The 25,279-nt window shown below is 36.1% G+C and overlaps 3 protein-coding genes across 8 annotated transcripts in view; 2 read left to right on the top strand and 1 right to left on the bottom strand.

Moving 5' to 3' along the window:
- LOC108137284 (general transcriptional corepressor trfA) overlaps nucleotides 1-6,075 on the top strand; it is a 12,889-nt gene extending 6,814 nt beyond the window's left edge. Inside the window, exons 3-11 of one of the 3 annotated variants that reach the window (XM_017258893.2) lie at nucleotides 453-939; nucleotides 1,000-1,103; nucleotides 1,538-2,030; nucleotides 2,600-2,788; nucleotides 2,864-3,052; nucleotides 3,479-3,610; nucleotides 4,579-4,630; nucleotides 4,696-4,811; nucleotides 5,497-6,075. In XM_017258893.2, the coding sequence (XP_017114382.1) occupies nucleotides 453-939; nucleotides 1,000-1,103; nucleotides 1,538-2,030; nucleotides 2,600-2,788; nucleotides 2,864-3,052; nucleotides 3,479-3,610; nucleotides 4,579-4,630; nucleotides 4,696-4,811; nucleotides 5,497-5,655 (1,921 nt within the window). In that variant the 3' untranslated portion in view covers nucleotides 5,656-6,075. Of the gene's footprint in view, nucleotides 1-452; nucleotides 940-999; nucleotides 1,104-1,537; nucleotides 2,031-2,599; nucleotides 2,789-2,863; nucleotides 3,053-3,478; nucleotides 3,611-4,578; nucleotides 4,631-4,695; nucleotides 4,812-5,496 lie in introns of those variants that run through there. The other 2 variants (XM_017258894.2, XM_017258896.2) reach the window with 2 other exon arrangements.
- LOC121466735 overlaps nucleotides 1-25,279 on the top strand; it is a 27,838-nt gene extending 2,559 nt beyond the window's left edge. The window contains exons 1-7 of one of the 4 annotated variants that reach the window (XM_017258898.2): nucleotides 7,209-7,941; nucleotides 19,271-19,407; nucleotides 19,487-19,628; nucleotides 19,932-20,281; nucleotides 20,584-20,713; nucleotides 21,368-21,517; nucleotides 23,796-25,279. In XM_017258898.2, the coding sequence (XP_017114387.1) occupies nucleotides 7,878-7,941; nucleotides 19,271-19,407; nucleotides 19,487-19,628; nucleotides 19,932-20,281; nucleotides 20,584-20,713; nucleotides 21,368-21,517; nucleotides 23,796-24,229 (1,407 nt within the window). In that variant the 5' untranslated portion in view covers nucleotides 7,209-7,877 and the 3' untranslated portion in view covers nucleotides 24,230-25,279. Of the gene's footprint in view, nucleotides 1-7,208; nucleotides 7,942-19,270; nucleotides 19,408-19,486; nucleotides 19,629-19,931; nucleotides 20,282-20,583; nucleotides 20,714-21,367; nucleotides 21,518-22,031; nucleotides 23,596-23,795 lie in introns of those variants that run through there. The other 3 variants (XM_041707112.1, XM_017258899.2, XM_041707113.1) reach the window with 3 other exon arrangements.
- LOC108137286 (putative gustatory receptor 9a) lies at nucleotides 16,910-18,658 on the bottom strand. The gene is made up of 3 exons (XM_017258901.1): nucleotides 17,852-18,658; nucleotides 17,202-17,354; nucleotides 16,910-17,135 (listed from the first exon to the last, which is right to left on the bottom strand). Exons 1-3 carry the CDS (start codon nucleotides 18,656-18,658, stop codon nucleotides 17,070-17,072), a joined length of 1,026 nt encoding a protein of 341 aa, XP_017114390.1. The 3' UTR covers nucleotides 16,910-17,069.

The raw sequence follows: 25,279 nt of genomic DNA, 5'->3' as shown, positions 1-25,279 counted from the left end.
AACATATTTTTAACCTTCCCTTGGGAAGGTATTTATAAGCAATGCAGTTCTGTCTAGTCTAAGTTTAGGGCCAAATAGTTTACGTATCTATATTTGCTCGCCTGCATTTTTTTGGGCGGTGGGACATGTAGATTGCGCACCCGTCCTTCCGTCCCCTGCCACGCCCCCTATCTTTAAACAAACCACAACTATTTTAGTATATTTCAACCCAAGTAAAAGTTCAAGTGTTTTTCTTTTGGTTTTTAAAAAAAAAACATTAAAAACCTCTAAAAAAAAAAACAAAAAAACGAAAAATTTAAAAATATAAATAAAACAAAAAAACAACTCCTAAACAATGCCACAAAAATAAAACCGACGAATGTAACCAACCAATTGTATACGTAAATCGCCACTGGTGTGCACCACCCACCCAACTTACATCATCTCAAAAAAAAAAAAAAAAAACCATAAAGGCCGGAGCAACTGCAGCAACAACAACCATTCCCCAACAAAAGCAATCAACAGCCCATATATCGACCGATGAAGGTGTTCGACTATTCCAATAACACGACAACAGCCGCCAAGGTGATCGATTATGGCCACAAGTCGGGCGATGGTAACCCCATCGATGGGCCTTCCGGCGGTCCGTCTCCCACCGACAGAATGCCGGAATACAGACCCATGAAGACCTTCGAGTATGGCCACGCCTCGTTTTCGGCACCAAATCGCATGGGAATGCAAGGAGGAATGGGAATCGGACAAGGAGGAGGAGGTGGAGGAGGAGGAATGCCTGGAGGATTTGGAGGGCCTAGTGGGCCAGGTGCTACCAATAACAAGCGAAAAAATAAAAGAAAGAATAAACAGCTTAAGAGGGAGGAGCGAATGCAGTTCCATCAAAATCGACAGCTCCAATCAGTTACGGTTAACGAAAGCGGGTCAACAAATCCCGAACAGGATGAGGTAAGTGGTGGTCAGCCAAAATAAAGTCGAGGCTTAAATCCTGTTTACGATCTTTCCCAGCAGCAACAGCAGCAGGAGCAGATGCACGCAGATTTACAGGATCAGTGCGATGAGGGCACAGCAAATGAACCCAATGATCTGGAGGATATTTCCGATGGTGAAGAGTAAGTCAAGTAACAGATTGAAATGCATTAAACGTTTTACAGGCTGGATGTAAACGATACTGCCGCTGCATCGTTTACAACGAGCTTTGAGATATTTTATTTTTTTTATAATTTAACTTATTATTCTTTTCGTTTATTATTAGTAGAATAACAAATTAAAATGTATTAAACGCTTTACTGGCTGGTTGTAAACGATGCAGCGGCAGACTTGTACAATACGGTCGCTGCATCGTTTTTAACGAGCTTAAAGATCTTTATAACTCATTTAAATTATTATTCTTTTAATTTATCATTAGTGGAAAAATAGATTTAAATGGTTACAGGATGGCTATAAACGATACAGCGGTAGCCTTGTATAATACACTTTTTAACCAGTTTTAAGTCCTTGGAAAAAATCAATAAACTGATTGTCCTATTCATTTATTCATTATTAGTAATCTAACGCCACTGGACTGCGATGACGACGACGAAGAGCTCCCACCGCCACCTTCGATGAGCAGATGGAATCAGGGAAATTTGCAGCCGCAGTTAAATCCACCAAATCAGGCTAAATTCTTTACCGCAAACCGCGACAGATTGGTCCCGGCGCCACCAACCCTGTCGCTATTCCCCTCGGCAGCCATTGCCAATGAGCAACTTCCCAGCCCAGTGACGGCTAGCCATCTGGAGATGACCGTGCCAACCAATGAGAACCGCAATACCATTTCCGTGGACGATGTGCTCTTGAATCCCGGCCGCATGACCCGTCCCAAGCGCATCTGCATCATTTTGCGAGGACCTCCTGGCTGCGGCAAATCGCACGTGGCTCGTCTCATCAAGGAAAAGGAGCTGGAGATGGGTGGCGCCAATCCGCGCATCCTCAGCATCGATGACTATTTCATCATCGAGAACGATTACGAGGAGAAGTGTCCCAAAACGGGCAAAAAGGTGAGAGCTGTTCAAACCTTCAGTGTTTGTGCATTGTCCGGCCGTCAAAGAATTATATATCTTATAACTTTTTTTTTTATTTATTAGCTTAGATAAAAGCTGAAATACTTTGAATTGAGTTAAATGTATTACATATATCATCCATTATGAATCAATTTGAATGAATTTATTTTTTTTAACTATCTTGTCCGTTAATTTGTCCGTAAACTCTTTTGTCCGATAAACAAGTAACAAACCAAAGTGCTTTTCATGCAGTTAAATGTTAAATGTGCTTTGATATAAAATATATATCATCCATAATTTATACATTTTAATGAATTTATTTTTTTTTTTGACAAACTTTAACTTTAAGACAAATATAAAATTAAAACAAAAATGCTTAGCATGTTTAATGTAAAATTTATAAATTTTATGATTTAAAAACTATGTTGTCCGTTAATTTGTCCGTCAATTATATTATTTCTAAGTTTATATCAATAAGTAAAAAAATTACATTTTTCGTTAGTATAAAAAACAATTACCATTAACTGATATAGTTAATTTAAAACTAAATCGAATACTTCTTGCAGATACCCAAAAAAGAGATTCTGTATGAGTACGATGATAGCATGGAGGAGACCTACATGCAATATCTTATCAAATCGTTCAAGAAGACGCTCAGCGATAATCTGTACGATTTTATAATAGTGGACTGCAACAACAATTCGTTGCGCACGCTGAATGAATTTTATTGCCACGCCAAAGATTCCAATTTTGTGGTGGGTTTACAGTCGACAAACTACTAGTGTTTATTGCAAGGATTATTATATAAACGTTTTCTGTGTTTATTAAAGCCCTACATCGTGGACTTGCACTGCGATCTGGAGACGTGCCTGGGTAGGAACTCGCATCAGCGCAGCGAGGATGAGATTCGCGTGGTGCTGGACAACTGGTGCAATACGCCGCTGCAGTACATCAAACTGGACGTGAGCTCGCTGCTCGAGAACGTGGTCGAGATGGAAGATGTTGAGGACATGGCTACGGTAACTATGCAGCACTAAGGCGGTGGTGCGATGAAAATTCACCCGCGATCAGGATCTCAGCAGCTGGTGGGGGCTTTCGGGCAGAACCGAAAAACTCTAGTCAAGATTACCATAGTTTTTAAGAAGGAACGCAACCTGGCCAGGCCAAGTTCTTTCACAACAAACTGAAAAAAAGAAAAGAAAACGCTAGTTCAAATTCAAAACGATAGCGATATCTGCAATCCTAGACTAAGTTTCTTCACATAGAACCGAATCCATATATATATGGGATATATATTCCAAAACCCCATTTATGACATGCAATAAATATGCGCAATTGTAGCCTTAACCATACGTTTAAGCTCATAGTAAAGGCAACTCGGCTGCTCAAGCTGCTCGAAGAAGCGAACGTTTTGTTGATTTATGGCGGCTTCGTTTCACTTTCAGGACGACAATGCCTGTGCCGACGATGGGGTCACAGCAGGACCATCAGCATCCGCATCATCATTGGCATCCGCATCCGAGGATGCAATTGCCGAGGAGACGGACGACAGTAACAGCGCCGACGCGTCCAACGATGTAAGTGTTACCACGTAATTGCATTGCATCGACTGATTGGATTCATTTTGCGACATATGTGCGAGGCAAATGGGTTTACAATTGCATTACCCAGCTTGTTTGCGCATATAATATGGGAGTTTTCATGTCCAATTTGTTGTACAAATATCGTTTAAATTTTAATTAGAATTTAATATGTGTTCAAAGTTCTTTTCTTTCTTTGTTTTCTGCTTTAACTTGGTTTTCTTTCTATGTCTAATTTGTAAAACACAAATATCGTAGCATTTGAAATATGAATTACAACTGAAATTCCTACATTTGTTCGATGTTAGCTGTGATATGTTATTGTATTTCTTTAAAATTGTGTCCTTCCTAACTTATATTAATATTATTTGGGCAAGTATGCCAATTCTTAGACATCTGTATTGTTAAATTAATTTCTAAACGTATTTTTTTAACTTGTATTTTTCTTTTTGGTACTTATATATCAATTTACTCTAGTGCTATTCTTTTAAAAGCATACCTTTCCTAACATTTAAACATAATTAAAGTATTTACTGTCTACTCACAAATGTAAAATTTGACATTTACATTTTTATCGAATTGATTTTTATTTAACCTTATCTAATATCAACACTAAGTACTTGTGTTCGGAAAGATACACATTTTTATTTCACTAAAATGTAGTAAAAACCGAATATTAGTCAAAGTAATTGATCATTTATATGAATAAGTGCTTTTTAACACCAATAAGTTTGTAGCCAAGTCATATTTTTGGCCCAAAATTGATCCAGTCAGTCAGCAAAAACGTAGAAACATAGAAACGTAGAAACGGGGAATCGGTGGCTGTTTTGGGGCTATGGCCTATGGTCTGGGCTTGGTGTCGGTGTAAATACTCCTCTAAATTGATCCTGAAATTCTCCCATTGCACTATGTTTAATCCGGCTCCTCCTCCCGAATCGTGCGCGTTTCGCGTCCTCCACGTGCAGTGCGGCTTCCTGAAAAGCAAATGGGAATGTGACCACACCGAGGCCAATTTGGGTGAGTCCTTTGTCAGCTTGACCCTTGTCTGGCCCAACCGAATTAATCTAAATCCTCAATTTCAGCCCGCTTGGATGGCACCAAGCGTCTGATGCAGAACCGCAGGACGGCAAGCATGGCCGACTATCTCCAGCTGGAGGATTGGGAACCGCCCAGAACCTCGGCCAATGGCAAAAAGCGAGTGAGTACCTAATAAGTGATTGGATAAAGTGCAGTTATTGGGAGCACGTTTCTTGATAACAGGGGTCGAGAAATAGCGCTACTCTATAAAGTATAAGTATAAGTATTAATTCCATACTAAATAATATAACCCCTATACTTTTTAGTTTCATTTCTATACCAAAGAGCCTTAAACCACAAGTTTTATTTTAATACTTTTGTTAATTTATTTTAACTCATCTTATTGAGAATTTTTAAAATTCATGTAGCAACAGTTTAGTTTCTATGAAAATTATTTCTTGGGTTTAGTAAATAAACACAGAATATAGCATTTCCTACTTGAAATAGAAGAAGATAGCAGGCTTTATAGCTCTCTCTTTTGTTTATCTTTACAAAAATCTTTTTTTTAAATATCAATGTCATTTGGCCCTTAATTTTTGCTCATGTAATATATGTGCAAAATTGGTATTTAAAAGTATATTTTTTTTTTTTATTTCTTAATTTCATTTAATTTAAGTAATTTAAGTAAATTTAAATTCGTTGAACTATAAGGTAAGATATATTTTAAGGTAAGGTAAGGTAAGCAAATCAGTCTACAATAAATGAGCCCTAGGAACCAAGCGTTATTTTCGACCCCACGAAACGTTTCTTGAGGGCACTTTTCCCATCCAAAAATTTTAAACTAAAACCTCTTTATTCCATTTCAGGTTCGTTGGGCTGACATCGAGGAGAAGCGGTCGCAGGAGAAGATGCGCGCCATCGGCTTCGTGGTGGGCCAGACCGACTGGAACCGCATGATGGATCCCAATGCGGGCAGTCGGGCCCTGAATAGAACCAAATACATTGAGCGCATCAAACGCCGCTAGGTGGCAATCACAATTACAGCCACGCAACTGGCCCAGAAGCTCACAGCATTTGCACTAACCACTAACAACCAACCACCAACCACCAAAACACGGATTACATTCCCACATGGGGATCACCATCCGATTTCAATAGGCTCAAAGGAAACCCCGAATTACGATTAATTATCATTCATCATTAATCATCAATCATCAATCATCCCAATGCAATCAGTATAATTTCGCAACAATCAGTCATTTGTAGTAATGCATTTACGAAACGAATTCAATTTCGTCGATCTGATCACACACGAACATCCGCAACTACTATCCTAAATCATACTAAACAAATAGAATAAATACGGATCTATTTTAAAAAATGTATATAATATGAAATTATATCCAACGATTTTTTTTAGATTGACGAAATATAAATGAAATGTATATTGACATGTTTCTTTTTTTTTTTTTTTGTATAAGTTGGCGGTTTGGGGTCATCGAACTCTGTACTGTTCTGTAAACAACCATTGACAGCTGTTCGCTTTGGTGGAGGTGGGCGTGGTCGAGTGGGTGGTTCAGGGTGGTAAATGGGATGCTGTGTGCATCGCATGTGTGTTCTCACATGCTTGCCAAGGTGAATTACAGATGACGGCTTCAGGCAGAGTTGCACAACATCATCATGGATTTTCGGGGGTGGGGTGGGGGTTGTATCGACAGGGGGGTGGATGAGGGGGAGTTGGATCGGGAGGAACACCACCAAGTAACCAATGGCTCGCACTTTCGAGCACACAAACCCATTGACAGTCAGTGCTGACTGAAGTTGAAATTAATAGCTAAATACCATTTTGAAATGCTATTAAAAATATAACTATTAATACAAATATTCATATAAATTCTCGTTAATCCAATGATTTTCGAAATAACAATTTATCCTTAAAGCATTTTAACAAAAAAAAAAAAAAGAAATATTTTGCAAGTGGTTAGTATGTAAAAAAGTGAACTAAAAAATAAACGAGCTTTCTTAATAACAAACCACTTTTATTTATTACTTTTATTTTTTTTTGTGCTTTCTTACCTCAATAGGGTTATAGTTATTATTTTTATAATTGAATTGTTCATTTTTAGCTCTTATTAATGAAAAAAATGCATTTCTATTATAAAGAACGTCGATTTTTTAATTTTTGTTGCATTTGCTTCTTCTTTTTATATTGTATTACTCTTTCAGGTGTCTAAAAAGTGTGCTATGTGAATGTAATATTTATTTCTTACTCTTGAGATTTGTAATCACTTTAGAAAAGTCTCTTAAAATGTGCTAAGTAAAAGATAATGCATTATACATTGAATTTAATATTTATATTACAAAATTCTTTAGCCTTATTGATTTAAATCTCTGGGAAATTTCCGGTAGTTCGTTTACTTTTTTTTCTACTTCTTGGTGCTGCAAAAATGGCCAGATCTGGCGCTTAAATAGCCGATGGCGAAACTCTGGCAGGCCATTTTCCGATTTTCCGAGTCCCTGGCACGAAGTGGAAATTCCAAACAGCGCTTTAGTTTCAGTTTTAGTCGAGCAACGCAACTCGAACGCAACGGTACATGGGCGGTGCATGGCGAACAGTACTCAGTGCCCCCGATAACAATAGCTTTCTCCGAACACCGAACTGCAGTTAAATTAAATAAATAAAATTATATTTTTTTCAAGTTCAAATACATACAGAGTAAAAGTTGCCTAAATATTTATTATAACAACAATAATAAGTAGTGCTTAAATTCCCGAAAATCAGCAGCCGTATTTTGAAATTACGTCAAAAGGAGTCGCGAAAGAAGAAGAGCCAGAGGAGAGAGGAGAAGACGAAGACAAAGAGGCAGAGGCAGAGAAAAGGAGAGAGCCGAAAAGAAGAACAATAACAACCAAGCGAACGCACGCGATAGGAGTAACTGTAAATGTGAAAGGATAAAATAGGAGAAACCCGAAATCAGCGAAAGGACTTTTTTTTTTGGTTGGTTTTTGTTTTTGGCGCGTCGTCGCCGTTTTGCCTTTTGTTTTTATTATTTTTGCCGTTCGTTCGTGTGCCCTTGTTGATTGCTTTGCAGCCGGCTTTGGCCAACAACAACAACAACAAAAAAGAAAAGGAAAGAAAAGAGAGAGAGGGTGAGGGAGAGAGAGAGAGGGGGTGCAAGCAAGAGGGCGATACCTAACCACTAGGCTACCAAGCAGCTAGAGCTTATGTAAAGCGTGCTATGGAAGCATGTCGTCCACTTCCAGCTCCGTGCTAACGTTGTCGTCGTTTAATCTATTATTTTTCACCCAAGGTAAGCACTTGACACTTTACATAACTCCCCCCATTTCGGATCCATTCCAATTACAGTCCGATTGGGATTAATGTGTGTCCAGTTGGCTGGCTGACCCAATTGGAGCCCAGTTGGGATGTCACCTTCATTTTGACTTATGAGGGTAAATTTTGATGGCTTTCGCAGAGATCTCTGCGAAATGTTTAAATTATGATTAAACTTTGTTGGTAATTTGGATAAATTAAGGGATTTATTTGCGTACTCAAATAGGAGGAACAGGACCGGCTTTATAATGTCATTAAATATTTAAATTGACAGTATTTCACAGTGTCTAAAATCCGAAAAAGTATCAAAATGTATTTCCTAAATTTAATTATTTTTTTAAGGTTCAGAGTGTTCAAATCTGGAGTGAAATAAATAGTTATTTTTAAATTTAATAAATTGTAGACACCTTAAAGGTTGCTTTAAACTAAACACTTTTGGACATACTTTAAGCATTATTTAGAGATTAAACTAAGACCGTTAGAGATTTAGTAGAACCATATTACAAAGTAAAGTTTTCTTTTTCTTTCTGTTCTGCAATTAAAGAAATTTTGCAATCAGTTAAAGTTGGTTATTTCAGCAGCTGTTTTTAGCTTCCGTTGATTTGCCATGAATCTGTGCACAGATTGTGCCATCCACAGTCGCACAAGATAATAAATCTCAGTCAAAATGCCCCAAGCTTGGGCTCAATCCTAACCCCGCAGGTCCCAAATAAATCCCAGTCCATTTAAGCACACCCACCAAAGCGGCCTGACCAACTTGATTTGCATGCAAATTGCGTATAAATCCTTGAATTGTTGCTGCAACAGCGCAACCTCAGCGAAGAACGCCTCTCGATTACAAAAAAAAAAAAAAAGAAAATGGGGCAGTTGACAGTTGGCAGACTCATTATTTGGTAATAGCCGCTAGTCGCTTAAAATGTTTGCTTTTAATTAAAACAAATGGCGGTAATGTTTGCCAAGACAAAAATCCCACAGCTGTTTATTTGGGCAAATTGATTTTTTTGAATTAATTGTCGAGATAGAGAGTGTGTGTTTTGCGGCAACCAATTTGCAAACTTTTCAGCAAATTAAAGAGCCAAGGAGATCGGGTGGCTGCCGTCAAGGACATGGCGCCAAGAAACAACCTAGCCTAACCCAACCTAACCCTCCAATCAAAGTGAATTTCCCACTGTTGTTGACCCAACACTGCGGTTTTCAGCACTTCGACACTCAGCAGCAGCGCCGAGAAAAGCGAAAAACATGCAACAAGAGCACTGTCACTATTTTTAGAAGGTGCAATTAGAAGGGTCGCCAACTGTTGGGACTGTTGGGCAAAGTCGAAGTACCAAATGCCCTATTCTCTTTTATTCAAAATGAGAGCTTTTAAAGAGCTCTAAAAAACATAGTTAAAGCACCTAAAAGTGTGCACTTAAATAATTGAGGTTTTTATAAAAATACAAAGCGTAGATTTGCCTAAAAATCTTAATCAATATAATATATGTATTTTTTCTTAGCATACTTTAAGGGAATTTTTCAAACACTTTCAAACGTTCAGAAATTTTTAAGACACTCTCTATACATACAATGTTATTTTTGATAGGTTTTTCCGAAAACCCTCGTGTTGGCGAAGGGTATGAAAAGACAATGCTTGTAAAGTGTGGTTTGTTGGGGGCCGATTTTCAATGTCAATGCCAAAAATATAAAAGGACGAGTGTGGCACACACATTCACCCAAGCCTGTGCCCATCCACTTATTCACTTACTCACACACATACTTTATTGGGGTTTGTGTGTGAATTTGATTTTGCATTGATTTTCCACTTGGTTGCTTGCTTTCGAAAAACTAAAAGGAGCGCCAGCACAATATTTGATTATTTTCGTTTGGTCCTGATCTAATTGCACACACACACACACACACAGCACACATCAAGCCCCCAGAAATAGGCAATAAAGAAATGCATTTTGCAATTATGCCAACCGAATGGAACCAGAAGTACTGGGCGACTACAACAACAAGTTCAACAAGTGGGCGGGATTGGCGATGGGCGGGAATGTCATTACGAAGCAGGTCCTGTTCCCTGTCCCATGTCCTTTAAGAACCACCCACCACCCCCCTTGGTCACCCTTCATCTGCTGGCTGGTTTCTCCTGCAAAACAAATAAAATGCGAAATGAGAATTGCCGTAGAATGGTTACAGTGGGTTGAAGTGGTTGAAACAAAAAATACAATTCATAAACAAAAACTATTAGGTTTACAAAAGCAATTAATCATCGAATTAATTTACTTTAATTATTCGGCTATCTAACTACACTTAAACAAAACAGATTATGTAAACCTTTTGACGAAATATTTACACTAGGAACTTTAACCACAAATATGGAATATATTTTTAAATTTTGAATTTATTTTGAACGATTAAATATAGTATAGTTTGATTGGTGTTACAACATGATTTCCATTTCAGTCCGTACTTTAAAAAAACAAATATCTTTTAACATTCAAAAAATATATATATAGCTTAATGGGTAATTATTATGATTTCTATATCAGTTTGATCAGTCTTATCAATCTTATAAATTAAAAAAAATTCTTTTTCCATTAATTGTTGTTATACTCCATTTGTGTCTGCTTTTCGACCACTGTGCTGTGTAGAAAAAGCCGAGTTGAGCCAGAGGCTGGATTAGCTCTTGTCGTGACCTCGTGGCCCGTTGGCATGCAAAATGCAACTAATTATGAATTTTAATTAATCCTGGCATTTTATTTTGTTGGCTGTGCAGAATTTCTGCCCGTTGGCAATAATAATAATAAAGTGACTCGGGGTATTGCAGTGAAAGTCTTCAGACTTTTCCCGGTTGGCCAAGGAAAAAAGGAAATTTATAAAACAAGCTGGAAATAAAAGTTAAATGGGGAAGCGGAAAGCAAGAACACTGAATGCACTCTTTTGTTCAGCTCTCGGTTGAGTTTTTCGCATTTCCCCTATTCCGCAGTCAAGTGTCTGCCTTTCAGTTGTTTCTGTCGTTTGATTGGGCCGTATTCGTGCCATTTTGACCATGGGGGATCGCATTTCACTTTGACCATTGAAGAATGCCACGTCCACCAAGGAAATGTTTTTATTTTTCAATGCAAACTTTTTTAGAAGGCAAGGAATGTAAAGTCCTTAGAAAGGCATCTCGTTTCGGTAATGACTTTTAGCATAGAATTTAACTAACCGCAGCAAAGCAAATTCCTTTCGTTAGTTTTAAGTTTCTTTTAGCTGAAACTTATTGCAAATAGGATTACATTCGGTGGTATTTTAGCTGATTCAATTTGAGGTTTCTCTGGAAAGCTTAGCTGTGATTAAAAAGAGTGGTTGTTTTTGGTTGTTTGATGATAAATTTATTCTTCGTGTATTTTTTTATTGCTTTCATTGCTAATACTTAATTTTTTTCTATGAATATGAAAATTTATTCTTTGTATATTTACTATTTTTAAGATATTGAAATTTCCAAAAAATTAGCTTGTATTCAAATAAGTATTGATTTCTTTGTTTATTATACTTTTATTCTTTGTTTATTTTCATTTAATTATATTAAAATTTAATAATAAATTAGCTAAGTTTCAAATAATTATTGCTCTCTTGTCTTAAGATAAATTTATTCTTTTTGATTATTTTATTTGTTGTTATTTGCCTAGTTCATACCTTTACCCTATTATTTGTTTTCGATTTGATTGTATTCCAGTTTTTTGTAAAGCCATTTATTTTATTATTTTGTTGTGCCAGCAGAATAATCGCATAGTCTGCTTTTGAGGGCAACAGCTGCAGCTGACATTTGTGTCCCCATCTTAACCCCTTAACCCCTTATGCCCCGAGCCCCTATGCTTAACCCCTGTGGTGCACACATATGCCGGCAAGCTTTATGAAATACCAATTTAATGGTCTTGTGGCTTAAACTGCATTTTGTCAGTTTCCCATTTCCCATTTCCTCTTTACCCTTCTATCCCACATTTGCTGTCTCTGCTGGAATCGATGGACATTCTGTGGTCGTTCTAAGCCAAATGCATTATTAAGTTCCATAAAAATGTCAGGGCTGTCGCATAAGTACACACAGCCAAAGATTTACACACATTAGAAACAACAAAAGAAGGAATTAAATACAAAACCAAGTTTTTTAATAAATAGCTCAATGAAATTCGTTTAAATACATATATATAAGGTAAAAATATTTACCAAAATAAAAGGGTTTTATCAAATAGTTCAATAAAGTTCGTTTTACTGTTTTAAACAAATATAGCTAAAATAAAATGTATGCTTAGAAAATAATCACTTTAATATATCGAATAAATTTGTTTAGCTTAAAATTTTAGAGAAAAATATTTAACTTACTTAAATATAATTTAACTATTTCCTAAAAAATAAATTAACTGCTTGTTAAATTAAATTACCAAGTTGCGAGTTATAGCCGTTTGCCATGTTGTTAAATGTATTCCCATACACTGTGTTGTATAATAAAATGTAGGCTTGGAAATAATCACTTTAATATTCAGAAAAATTATATTTATTATACCACTATTATATTTTCTAAAAAAAAATGGACATGTAATAAATACCATTACCAAGTTTCGAGTGATATTTTTTGCCGTGTTGCCAAATGTATTCCCATCCACAATGTTGTTGTTTATTTTAACCAATGTGTTGAGGGCTCTGGAGTGTGCGTTTTTTTTTTTTTTATTTTTTTGTCGCGTTTCCCGGTGACACGAATTGCAATCGACACTCGCTGGGGGAGTAATAAATATTGCAACACCCAATTCCACTCAAAACTGGCGGATTTTCCCATTTCCCAGGATAGTATTTTCCAGGACAGGACAGGTTTTGCGGGCACACTTCATTAGCCGAAGTGAAATCAATCGAATTGGCTTCGGTCTACTGTATTCCATTATTCACCAGTCACGCACCTTTGTGTGCTGTTCCCAGCCTCAATGTCAGTCCACAAATGAACACGTGAGCAATGCGAATAGCTTTTGAGTATGCAAACCGAATTAGTTGCTTAACAATTGGATAAACATCTAGTGAGGTAAATAACATGGGATAACTTTTAGGGGAAAAGTTGGTGGAATTACAGGCAAGTCAGTTTCAGCAATTTGATTTGCTTTGTTTGATTATATATTACTCCATAGAAAGTGCTTTCTTTTATTTAATAGCAATGTATTGCTTGTTATTATACATAAAATACTTAGCTATAAGGATTTAAATATATGTAATAACATATTTTATACATTTTATTTTTTTATACAAAAAGGACAAATGTAAATATTAAAATACGTTTTAAATGCACTGTTAATTGAGGCAGAAAATTTGATGTGCAAATAAAAGAGATGCGGCTAAAGGGTAAAATTTTATGCGTGAATGATTGCTCACCCCTTTGAAGTTGACATGCTTTTTATTCAATTTAAATTCAGAGTCAGAGCTCTTCAAAAAAAAACCTGGATATGGATACATTTCTTGCACAGATGCTAAAGTGGGTGCTTGAAAAGTTTGCCCCTTGAACCCTAAAACTCTGCCTTTGGCCATTCAGTTTCGATCTCCCAGCTGGGTGCCATCAGCAAAACTTTTTTGTTTCGCCGCTTGTTGCTTCTGGCTTCAATCGCCGAACAGAGGGGCTTATCCGAGGATATGGCACGTGTACTATAAGCAGGTTAAAGGATATTGCCGGGACCACAAATTATGCAAAATAGCCGCAGCAGGAAAACAAGGAACGTGCTGCGAAGTGGGGAAAATACAGAAAAAAAGAGGGGGGATTCCCACAAGCTTAGGACATAAAAAATTTAATACTCCATCGCAGAACCGTTTCTTTATTTATGACTCTCACTCAATGCACTTTTGAATGGTTAAGCCATTTATTTTACATACATTGTCTTCAAATAATCATTTAAATATAAGAGATAATTAAAGAAAAATGTATTAAAAAATCAATTCTCCATTACAGAACCGTTTCTTTATTTAGGACTCTTACTAAATGCAATTTTAACTTGTTATTTATTTTAAATAACAAAACCTTAAGTAATCATTAAAATATTTAAAATATTTTTATAAAAATTAAAATATGGTTAGCAACATTTAATTTCCAATATTTGATTCTTTAAATACTAAAAAACAACTCTCTTTTTATTTTGAAGTATTTTTTCTAAAAAAATAAAATAGTTGTAACCCTCTTACCTAAAATTTCAATTAGGGAGCAACCAGTGTTTCTTAGGCATTTCCCTTGTTGTAAATAAATAACTACAAAAAAGTGCTGTATAAAAATAATTTCATACAAAAATTAAACAAAATAAATAAATTTAAAACCCTGCAACGAAAAATCGGACTTAGTGAACCCCGACTGTTCCTTAGCCATTTTCCTAGTTTGGCACAAATTGAGGTGAGTGCTTAAATAATTAATTACCGAAAAGCGCAGTTCCATGAAAAGCGTGCTGAAGTGGTGTTGTGGTTGCTTTGGGTTGGTCAACGTGGGAATACAAATAAATACGGGTAATGAGGAAATGTGGAAAAGTGGAAAAAAAAGGGGAAGAAAAACCATCACAAGTCCTTCACTTCTCGCCGTGTTGCTAAACCAATTGGCAAACATTTTTATTTTGTTACATTTCAGTTGCACTTTCTGTTGCTTTCCACTCTGATTTTCCGACTTTTCCCCGGGAAAATAGCAAATGGCTGGTAACTAGGGGTTCCGCATCCGGTTAATAAACAAAAGATGTCGTCGCCCGCCCGTCTGTCTCCTTTTGGGCTTATTTCTCCCCGAATTTCTATGCTTGTTTTTGCCATTGTCTCCGATTTGTTCCCTTCTTGATGGTCGGACTGTTAAATTGCTGGATTGGGTTACGTTTGTTGTGGCTTCTCTGGTTTTCCACTGGCTTTTGATGGCTCTGCTTGGCTGGCTGGTGTTTATGGCAAAATCAATGCAAACCGCGGCGTCTAAAAATAGCCAACTGGCCAAAATGCGTCACGGCTAACATCAGAAAAAGACCCTGGGGCGACCTAATTAAATCGAACCACAATTGATGGCCTGCCCATCGACAAAAGTGAATGATTGAACGGCAGTCCGATTGAGTGACCTTGCACTGTGTGAAATTTCCAAAAAAAAGAGTATACTTTATATACTTAAAGCAAATATTTAAAATAAGGATGCAAATAAAGAATAATATTTGCAGTTTTATTGAATATATTACATATTAAAAAATTTTTAGAATCATGGTGTATAAAATATTGTGAATTTTATGAGGACATTTTTTAACTTTTTATAGTTACATGGCTTTCGTTTTTGTTGAACTTTTTTCATTGCTAATGCCAAAATATTTATTTTTTTTCGGCATAATTAAAGCATTTTTGTTTACCGAACCGAAAAGTTTTTATAAAACATTTTTTGTTGTAAATTGGCCAAATTGATATAATAAAATTAGGTATTTTACATGGCCAATTTATATATATATATATATATATATATATATATATATATATATATTTTTTTTTTTACCGAATCGGATATCATAGATTTTAGTGTTAGTTTTGTGTAAGTTTTGTCTATTCTTATATTATTTATCATTCTATTTGTATCTCCCTGTGTAAATTTAGGCGTCTCCATTGGATTTGTGTTGAAATCAATTAACTGACGTCAGCAAAGGATGGTGCTCTGGGTGGTTTTTCCAAGGGGGTGGTGCATACTTTTCGGCCAGCAGCCTTACATAACCATTACCCCACACATGTGTGTGTGGATGGGATAACTTTTGTTTTCCAACCCATCATCCACCACCCCTGTTTCATTTCTTCAGTTTCCTGCTGGCAGGCGGTGCAAACTTATTATGGCCATTTCTGGCTTGTGCGCAACTTTATCAACATTATGAATGACTGACTGACTTACTTCTGACCCAACTTGGACAAGGTTGAACCTCAAAATTGTTTTTATGTTTTTTTTTATTCGCATGCATAGCATGTACATGTATGTATATGCGGGAAATGTGTTTTCAGTGAATGTTTGTTTGTTTGTCTTGTGCTCGAGACTACCCGCAAAAAATGAGCAACTTTAAAAAAGCAATCTTATTTAGTTCGTGTTGCGGCGAACTTTTCAGATTTCCAGCAAGATAGAAAACTGCAAAATATTACAGCCATTAAAGTTTAATCCATTTTAAGTTAGCCACTCAAGAGAAATTAAAGCTTGTGGTATTTCCATTTTTACTTAGAGTTTTCACTGTTAAAAAATTGGTGTAGTAACATGACATACCTTACCATTGAATTTTACATTTTAAATAATAAATCATAATATTAAATACACTTCATATTAACATATTTTAGTTAATGTGAAAAATATTAGAATAAAAATAGTTCCATTTGATTTAAATGCATTTTATTTCAGTTAAATATGGTTTCAAATCAATTCCAAAAATAGTGAATTGAACTTATTTTTTTTGTTTTATATTATTAAATTTGTTATTTTAAATAACTCAAAATAGCAAATTGATAGTCAAAGCGAAAAATATTGTTAATTTTTTTTTACCAGTGTATAAAATTTAAAATTATCACTTAATTTCAATTTAAAAAAGATGACTTCTCTTTGCAATCTATATTATTTGTATGATTAAATGTCTTGTTTCTTTAGGGTGTAACGATAGTTTAAAGTGTCCCTGAGTGGAAACCTTTTAATAATTCATTCGTTTTTAATATTGACACCTTTTAGCCCCCCTTTTTAGCTGAAATGCCATTCTTAACCCCTCCTCAAGTTGCGTACCTATGTGACTTTTGAGAGCCAGAAATAAAATATATGAAATGACGTTGCCTTTGGTGTTTATTGTTGTTCTTGCTGCTGCTTTTTTTTGTTGTTGTTGTTTTTTGTGTTGTTTCCTGTCGAACGTGAAAGGAAGAGAAAAAAAAGAGGCGGAAACAGGCAGCGTCATAAATATGTAAGCAGTGTGTGTATGACCTTCGCGTGTCGCAGGAACATTTTCAGCATTTTCTGCATGCAGAAATACAACAACGTTAAATTGAGGCATTTCTCTGTTTTTTCCTTTTTTTCCATTTTTTTCTTGTCTTTTGGCAAGCAAATCATGTTGCATGTTTCCACCGCTGACCTCTGACCCCGATATATCGCCCAGTCGCCATAATTTACGGCCTGACAACTGACACGAACTGCAGGAATATTACGAGGGCTTCCAGTATAAAGAAGAACATCTAATGTGAAAATAGGGAATATCAATTTATATATTTTTTATACAAAACATTATTATGTTTGGTTACCCCAGCCAGAGTCTGCAGGTTGAGGTGATAGATGCCGCAGACATCGAATTGTATGGGATCTTGCATGATTTGCAGGGCAAAGTCCTCGATTTGACTTCTTTCCAAAGGAGTCTGTCCTGGCCGATCCTTTAGTTGCTCCTGCAATAGCTTGGACTGCAAAAATATTCATTATCCCAAAATTTTTTCAAATATTCTTCAAACCGTGCGATTGAATTATTTTCAAACAATTTATTGAAAATTGAAACCGTTAAACAACACAGTTTTATAAATTAACATTTTCAAATAAAGTGTAAAGTCAGTGGTAAACTTAATATAATAATGATTATAAAATAATTAATAATAATTAAAATGTTCTTAGAAAACTTAGCTTTCAAACAAGATATTTATTTTAATAAATGAAATAAAATTATGAATTACGGAAAATGTTTTTAAAAACGACTTTACTTTATTTTTACATTTTCACCACTGATTACCACTTATTACCAAATTAAAAATTAATACTAATTAAAATAATCTTAGAAATCTTAGCTTAAAAACAAAATATTTATGAAAATAGTGTGGTAGGTTTTGAGAATAACAACTTTACTTAATTTTAATTTTAATATTGTCAAATAAAATTAAAAAAAAAAAAATTAAAACTTTCTACCTACATTGGCCACACATCGATGGCAGGCAGCGCACATGGCCGAGATCTTGACGAGCGTGGGTATAACCACGTACATGGCCTGGACGAAGACGAGCCAGGTGGCGGGCAGCGTCTGCAGATACTCGACCATGAAGTACACATTGCAGACGATGATCCAGTCGCCCAGGCAGATGACATTCAGCAGGAGCAGCGAGAAGCCATAGATGTGCGACAACGAACGCGACACTTTGGCCAGATGGGCGTACTGCGATCGCAGGGTTTTGTAATCCCTGCAGCCCGCAGTCACCCTGTGATGCAGTTCCTGCAACTGGCCATCCAAGCGATCCACCAGCAGCATCATTTGCAAATAGCGAGCACGTACGGCCTGCAAACTGAAGGCATATCGCAGATGCTCCAAGTACATGCCATTTTTATTGTACTCGTAGCTAACGAGGGCTAAGGCACAAGCAACCAGAAAGAGTTCCACGAACAGATGACGGTACATAAAGGAGGTGGCCCGGACCAGAGGCAGTTGCTCCAGCAGTCGACGAACCCGCTGACACTGAACCAAAGCCATCCAGGTAATCCAGGCGTGGATTATATTGTAGGCCACATTGACGCTCTGAATGGTTTTCACAAAGAACGTGGACACTGAATCGCCATCCGACTGTTCCTCCCTAAAGTAGCACACTATTTGGCCGAGCAGTATAATAAGTATTAGCATCAGGAAGCTGCTGGCCAGAAGACGGCCCAAACGACTGCCACTCCATCCGCAAACCAGGCCAAAAAGCTGGAAATATCCGGTTATACAGCGATCCAGCCACAGCGACATTGGGCCAACAACTGACAACCCTATAAACTTATTATAAGCAGGCTATCTTTCAATTAATCAAAAAGCAGGGCCGGTTTGATCATATCGGGCAACTAATTGGTTTATTGGTGACCCCGATTGTTCCACTTTGACATAACTTTCCTTATTTAACCAGGTGGTAGTACACCTCCACAAGTTTGTAGCTATTTGCCATTAGGATTAACAATCGCGACCCGTGATTTTTGCAAAGTAATGATATGATATAAGATGGGATCTGGTGACCTCAATGACATATTTTTATGTTTCTAAAGTTGATGAAATTACAATCTATTGATTCGTGTTGTATTTTATTTCGTTAAAGTATTGTTTATTATCCTACATAGCTTAAAATTTAAACAAATACTTCTGCCACTATATATTAATTATGTAACACTATACTTTTACTATTTATGAAAATCGTATATCCAGTTTTGGATGCCTAATGATAGTATGAAAGATATGATAAGCTGTAAATGGGGTTTGGTGACCCCGATTTCAATTTTTTATATTTTCTAGTACGAAAACAATACTATTTATTGATTCAAACTGTTTTTCCAATCTCTACTATATATTTTCTTAATTATTTCTTTGCAGTGCTCACGGTTCTCAGCTCGACGATCAAGTACAACGAATACGCAACGGACAAGGGCGGCAATGTGAGCATACCCTGCATAGCCCAGGGCAACATCATGTGGGTGAAAGAGCACGGCAACAACAGCACAATAGTCCAGGTGAGCTGGATGACATTCCACATCCACAAAGTCCCCGAGATAATTGCTTAAAAATACTTTCCGAAAATTCCCAAAAAAGTCTGGTCGTGTTTTGGTGCTGCGCAATGTGAGCACGACGGATGCTGGAATTTACGTCTGCTTTGCCTCGCTGCCACGCCCATCGACAACTGCAACTGCAGCATCAGCAACTACCTCACCGCAAAATCAGCAGGAGAACACTGGTAAAAAAAACATAGTGAATCCAACTACTTAATACTCAATTGAAAAATATTTTTGTATATTTTTATGGAAATATATATAGTTTTTATTTTTCTTCATTTGACTATGTTTGGAATAGATTTTATTATGTGAAAATTGAATTTGAAATTTAAGCATTAAATTTTAAACTAATATTTTTCACATTTGTAAAAATATTTCATTACTTTATTATGCAATTAAATATTTATTTGTTTAAAATCATTATTTTTTTTAAGTCAGTCAAGTTGCTGTAAATTATTTTTAATATGCCATTTTTTTTTTACCAGTGAAAGCATCCCAGCCAGTGGAGGTTGAGAATGGCAGCTCCAAGGACTCCCAGCAGGAAACCCAAGTGGAGCAGAAGGAGCAGGAGGAGTTGGAGGTGGAGTACCAAGCGAAACAGCGAACCAAGCTCGTCGTTCGCACGGTTCCCGGTCCGGTGTCGCAGCTCTACTTCAAGGCCTCCACCATACTGGGCTTCCTCATTTGGCGCTTCAACAAGACCCAATCCGGGGGCTATCCGGTACGCAGCTTTACGGCGGAGTACCGCAATGTGTCCTACAAAACGCCGCCGGCGAACGCCAGTTTCGAGCACGCCTGGAGCAGGATGGATCCCATCAACATAGCCTTTAATGTGGTGGGTATTACCTAAGTACACTGTCAAAAGAAACATAGTAAATCCAAGTACTGTCAAATTCAATTTTAATTTTTTTCGCTTTTAATTTTTTTTCATAGTTATTGAATAATATAAAAATATTAGATGTTATATTTAATCTTTTTTCTGTTCTCTATGCATTTACGAATTGAAAACAATTTGTATTTTGCATACTTTTAGACACCCCTAAAAGTGATTGTTTAAAACTTTGTGATTCCTGATGTAGCCCTTATTTTCTTTGCTTAAATCCATCTTGTTTTTCATCTCAATTGTAATGCTTTTAGCGTCAAATGGAGGTCTATCGCCTGGCACCCAACACCACATATGAGTTTCGGATATGGGCCAACAACGAGCTGGGCAGCGGCGAGGTGGTGACCACCAATGTGACCACGCTGCCGGAGACCAAGGAGGAGGGTGAGTACTCCGGGCACTGCCGCCCGACCATATCAAATCAATTCAAATGCTAGAGTTCTTAGGCTCTATTAGGCTAGGCTAGGCTAGGTCCAAATTCAGGCTAGATTATGTTGAATATGACTACTGTTTTCGTATAACTTTGATTCTACTTTAAATGTGTAAAATGTATTTCTAATCGGTAGTTGATCATTCCTAATTTCCAATTGCTGTCAACATATATATATTAAGGTCCCAATGGTTAGGTTTGCAACTGAAATAGAACGATTTTTAAAAGCTAAACATATTATATAATGGTTTCTATATTATTAATATATATACTAAAAATTACTATATTACTTTAAACTAAAATGGTATAAATATTAAAACCATTAATATTGTTATATATTACTTCAAAGTTCTTTAACAAAAAAATATATATATTTGAAACTGGTTGCAACCCTGGCCGTGGGCACAACTCTAGTTACTTGATTGGTAGCTTACCTTAAACTAAGTGGTAACCTATAGCTCATTGTTTAGTATATTCGATTTGTATTTTGATGTAATTTTCGTTATCCATCTATCTCTCTCTCCCCTCTCTATTTATCTCTCTGTCTCTCGAATTGTGTGTGTGTGTATTCGTGTCTCTCTGTCCCTGTCACACTCGAAACCAAGCAGATCTCATACGCCTTATAAAACCCGACCTAGACAATTTCGATCCGCGCATTTGGATAGTGGCCGTCAGCATAGTGCTCGGAACCCTTGTGATATTAGCGATCGGACTCTGCATTGTGCTCTCCAAGGAGTGCTATCAGTCGGCGCAAATGGGTACAGAATAAGTCGATCAACTCCAGCTTTAGCCCAAAAAAACTCCAAAACTCCAGAACATCCCCAGTTCGAATAGAACAGCAAACAATTCCCGAGAAATCAGCAACAATTCTCACCTTTTTTTCTCACATATTTTTTAAAATATTTTTCGCGTATTTTTGAAAAATACACTGATCAAAAAATGGAATAGTAAAAAAAAAATCTGACCATTAAATTCAAATTACTAAAATTAAAAATCATTACTACGTATTTTTACCAGTGTAGTTTTTTAGTTTCAAATTTGGCTTTTCTCAGTTTTTCTCAGTTATTCAAACTCACACATTATTTTTACCTGCATTGTTCAGTTTTGTTATGGCTCTATATTGATGTTATATGGTGTCGTTGTTGTTGTTGTCGTTATTGCCGCATTGCTGTTGTTATTGTTGTTGTTGTTGCCGCTGCTATATTGCTATATATTGTTTATATTTAAAATCAAATTTTAGTTTAATCGCATTTAGTTCTTATGTTTTGGCAGCCGGACGCGAAATGTTTGCTTTTGCCGTTGGATGTTGTTTATATGTATACTTAAGTCCCCATATTATATATTCTACATGTATGTACATAGCCTTAGTGCGGCTGCTGTGACCTGTAAATAAAATAGCATACGAAATGCATACGTAAATGTATTTGATATGTAAAGCTCTACAGGCCAAAAACAAATATTGATTATGGAAAATTGATTATCAAAATTGTCATTAATTTTCTAATAGTTATTCATTAAGCAGCTTTCGTAATTATGCAAATTATGTTTGATAATAATGTTTAACAGAATGTAGGTCCAATTAAGTTCTGTAATATATTTGTAGACATAGTTTAGGTAAAATGGTCTAACAGTTTTGTAAACTCTCATTAAATCAGTAGGATTTTACATTACATTTGGTGGTACATCAAAAGCTAGCCAAAAAATGCTTTTATTATAGATTCAAAACATAACAAATAGAAAATGCAGCTGAAATTTTATAGCAAATGTATATAAATTCACTTTGCTTACATTAATTGTGAAGTTTTAGTGTTAGAGCAGCAGTACAAGATGCTTGTATTTATTTACTTAATACCCCCACATTGACTTAACTTTAAATCCCCTAAATAGAACCTATAGCCTTAAGTAATGAAAAGTGTAATTTCCGCTTTAACAAAAACCCAAATGCAAATTCAGTCCTAGACCAAAAAGAAAACAAAAAGCTTTAAGCACTTTAACTGTGATAGCCTGCACTTGTAGCCAAAAAATCAATCAATGAAAACGAAACCGAAATCAATGCAAAAACCGTTTAGAGGTCTCTACCAATTTTAAGCTGTACTGCAACAAATAAATAAAAACATATTGCTTAATAAATATTGTAAAATGCCTAGACGAAAGACAAAGCTTTATCAATGTTGTAACCGTGTATGTACATTACTTTACTAAATATTAATGTGTTATTTGCATTTGCAACGATAAAACCCATAAAAGCACGACAATTAAATGTTCTAAAAAACTGAAAGAGTGGATTGTATAAAATGTTTCGTTGAGTATTTAATTTTGTTTTGTTTTGAGAACACTTGAGCTTGGATTTCAATAGAAAATGCACACAAAACACACAGAAAGACACATTATAAATACAATTACTAGATATACGCATATACAACTGTGTTCAAAATCGTAAAACCATTTGCATTTTTTCAAAAATTTCGAAAGAATAAGTTTAAGAGTAATTTCAAGCTAGTTTTTTACAGAAACTGTTATATTTCTTCATCAAAATTTATAATTACATTAACTACTATTATATTTGTTTGTCTTACTTGCTAAAAAGCTTTCCAAAAAAAATTAAAAAAAACAAATATTTATTACTACTATTTTGGACACAGCTGTAGACACACTTATTTAGCGAGACAAAGTTGTTTGCTTGCATTACGCATACGCCCTGTGCAACGCTTGGGGGCTAAAGTGCCGCTTTTTTCGAGTGTCACTCGGCTGAAGCGCCGCCTGTAAATATTTGTGTTAAACTGTTGCACACGTACACTCAGAAAAACAACACACACACTCCCAAAAATACACACACATTAACAACACAAACAATTAAAATCCCTAGAAAAAGAGGTAAAGTACAAAATAATTATTAAAAGTGTGTCTAATAAATTTTTTTTTTCTCTCTCTCTTTCTCTTTTTTCTTTCTCTTCCTCATGTTTTCTCTAACTCTTCCTGCCTTTTAATATAATATTTATTAATATAAAAACTAATAACATTTATTTTTTCTTAAAGAACTGCAAGATGGTTGGGACAGCATTGAGCTTATTCCGAACATAATACTTAATCCCGGTTTCAGCGAGTCAGATGGCGGGGGTCAAGGTCAGGGTCAAGGTCAGGGTCAGGAGGGCAACGATCAGCAGGAGGTGGAGGACGATGACGATGTGGCCATGCCCTTTCCGCGCACCATCATCTTTGGCCAACACCATCGAACGCCTCCGCCGCCCCGTTTGCACCTGCCGCCGCAGCACCATCACCTGCAACCCTTTGGCCATCACCTGCATCTGAATCCCAACCAGAGCCACCACTACCATCACAATCAGCACCACAGTCGGCGGCAGGAGGAGGACGATGACGACGACTACGAGGAGGAGCACGAGCCCACCATGGAGCGATTCAAGCGCAAAGTTTCCGTCTTCTTTACCGGCCCCACCATCAAGCGGATTTGAGACACATTCGAGTACAAAAGTAAACACTTCTCACCCAGGTTGTTGTTGTTGCTGTGGCGTTTGGCGGTTTGATCGGATAGCTAGGATCCATATATATATACATATATAGAGCTTGTCGATTGAAACACTCGTTTTCACTTCGGTTTCCTATCAAAGCTTGCAACATGATACATACAGTTGCGGTCTAAGTAATAGTAGTTTTTAAGCCTATGGAAGTAGCAATGAGAAAAAGTTTAAAAGCAACTTTAGAACATAATCCAATTTATTCCAATTTACAGATGAGTGAGAATGCAAATGGTTATTTTGTTAAATTGTTTTTAAATCATTTGATATAAAATATGGAAATGTTAATTTTAACAAATTATTATTTAGAGACCCTTGAAAAGTAATATTTATTTTTGGTATTATATTTTTTATGTAATTTTAACTATAGCCTACTGTTACTATGAATATTAACAGTATCGAAGATTATTTATAGTTTGTAAGCATTATGATAAATGAAAAAAAAAAATATCCTATGTTTTTGAGCACTTTGCATAGTCAAACTACTATTATTTTGACCGCAGCTGTGCATAAACAAAAATCCCTGAGAGCGAAATACTCGTACAGCCACTTTGATTTATTGCTCATCGCTCTGCTTCTCCCAGTTCACTATTATATAGTATATATTATATACACGTATTATATATATAAACCAAAACAAATATATTGCTGTGATACAAATTCAATTGAACGGACATTGTAAGGATTTACCATAAACCACATGAAACACCATGTCAGTTATTAACCATCATGAATTTGCTGAACTCGTAGACAAAAAAAAAAAAAAAAAAAGAAAATAAACCCAATTGTATTTTGCCTAGTTAAACACGCCATCTGAGTTACAGCAACTGGATTACTTAGATTCAGATATATAGCATACAGTTTGCTTAGAGCCACAAATGCATCTGAGAAATGAAGAAAAATCCGAAAGAGATCCCTTACCGAGTACTAAATAAAATGTTTTTCATTTCAAAATGTCCGTTGGTCTGTTAGCTTAAATAAAAATAG

This window comes from Drosophila elegans, unplaced genomic scaffold (assembly GCF_018152505.1).
Source record: "Drosophila elegans isolate 14027-0461.03 unplaced genomic scaffold, ASM1815250v1 contig_149, whole genome shotgun sequence".
NCBI lineage: Eukaryota > Metazoa > Arthropoda > Insecta > Diptera > Drosophilidae > Drosophila > Drosophila elegans.
Note: the sequence above shows the minus strand (reverse complement) of the source record. Positions and strands in the feature narration are given on the sequence as shown.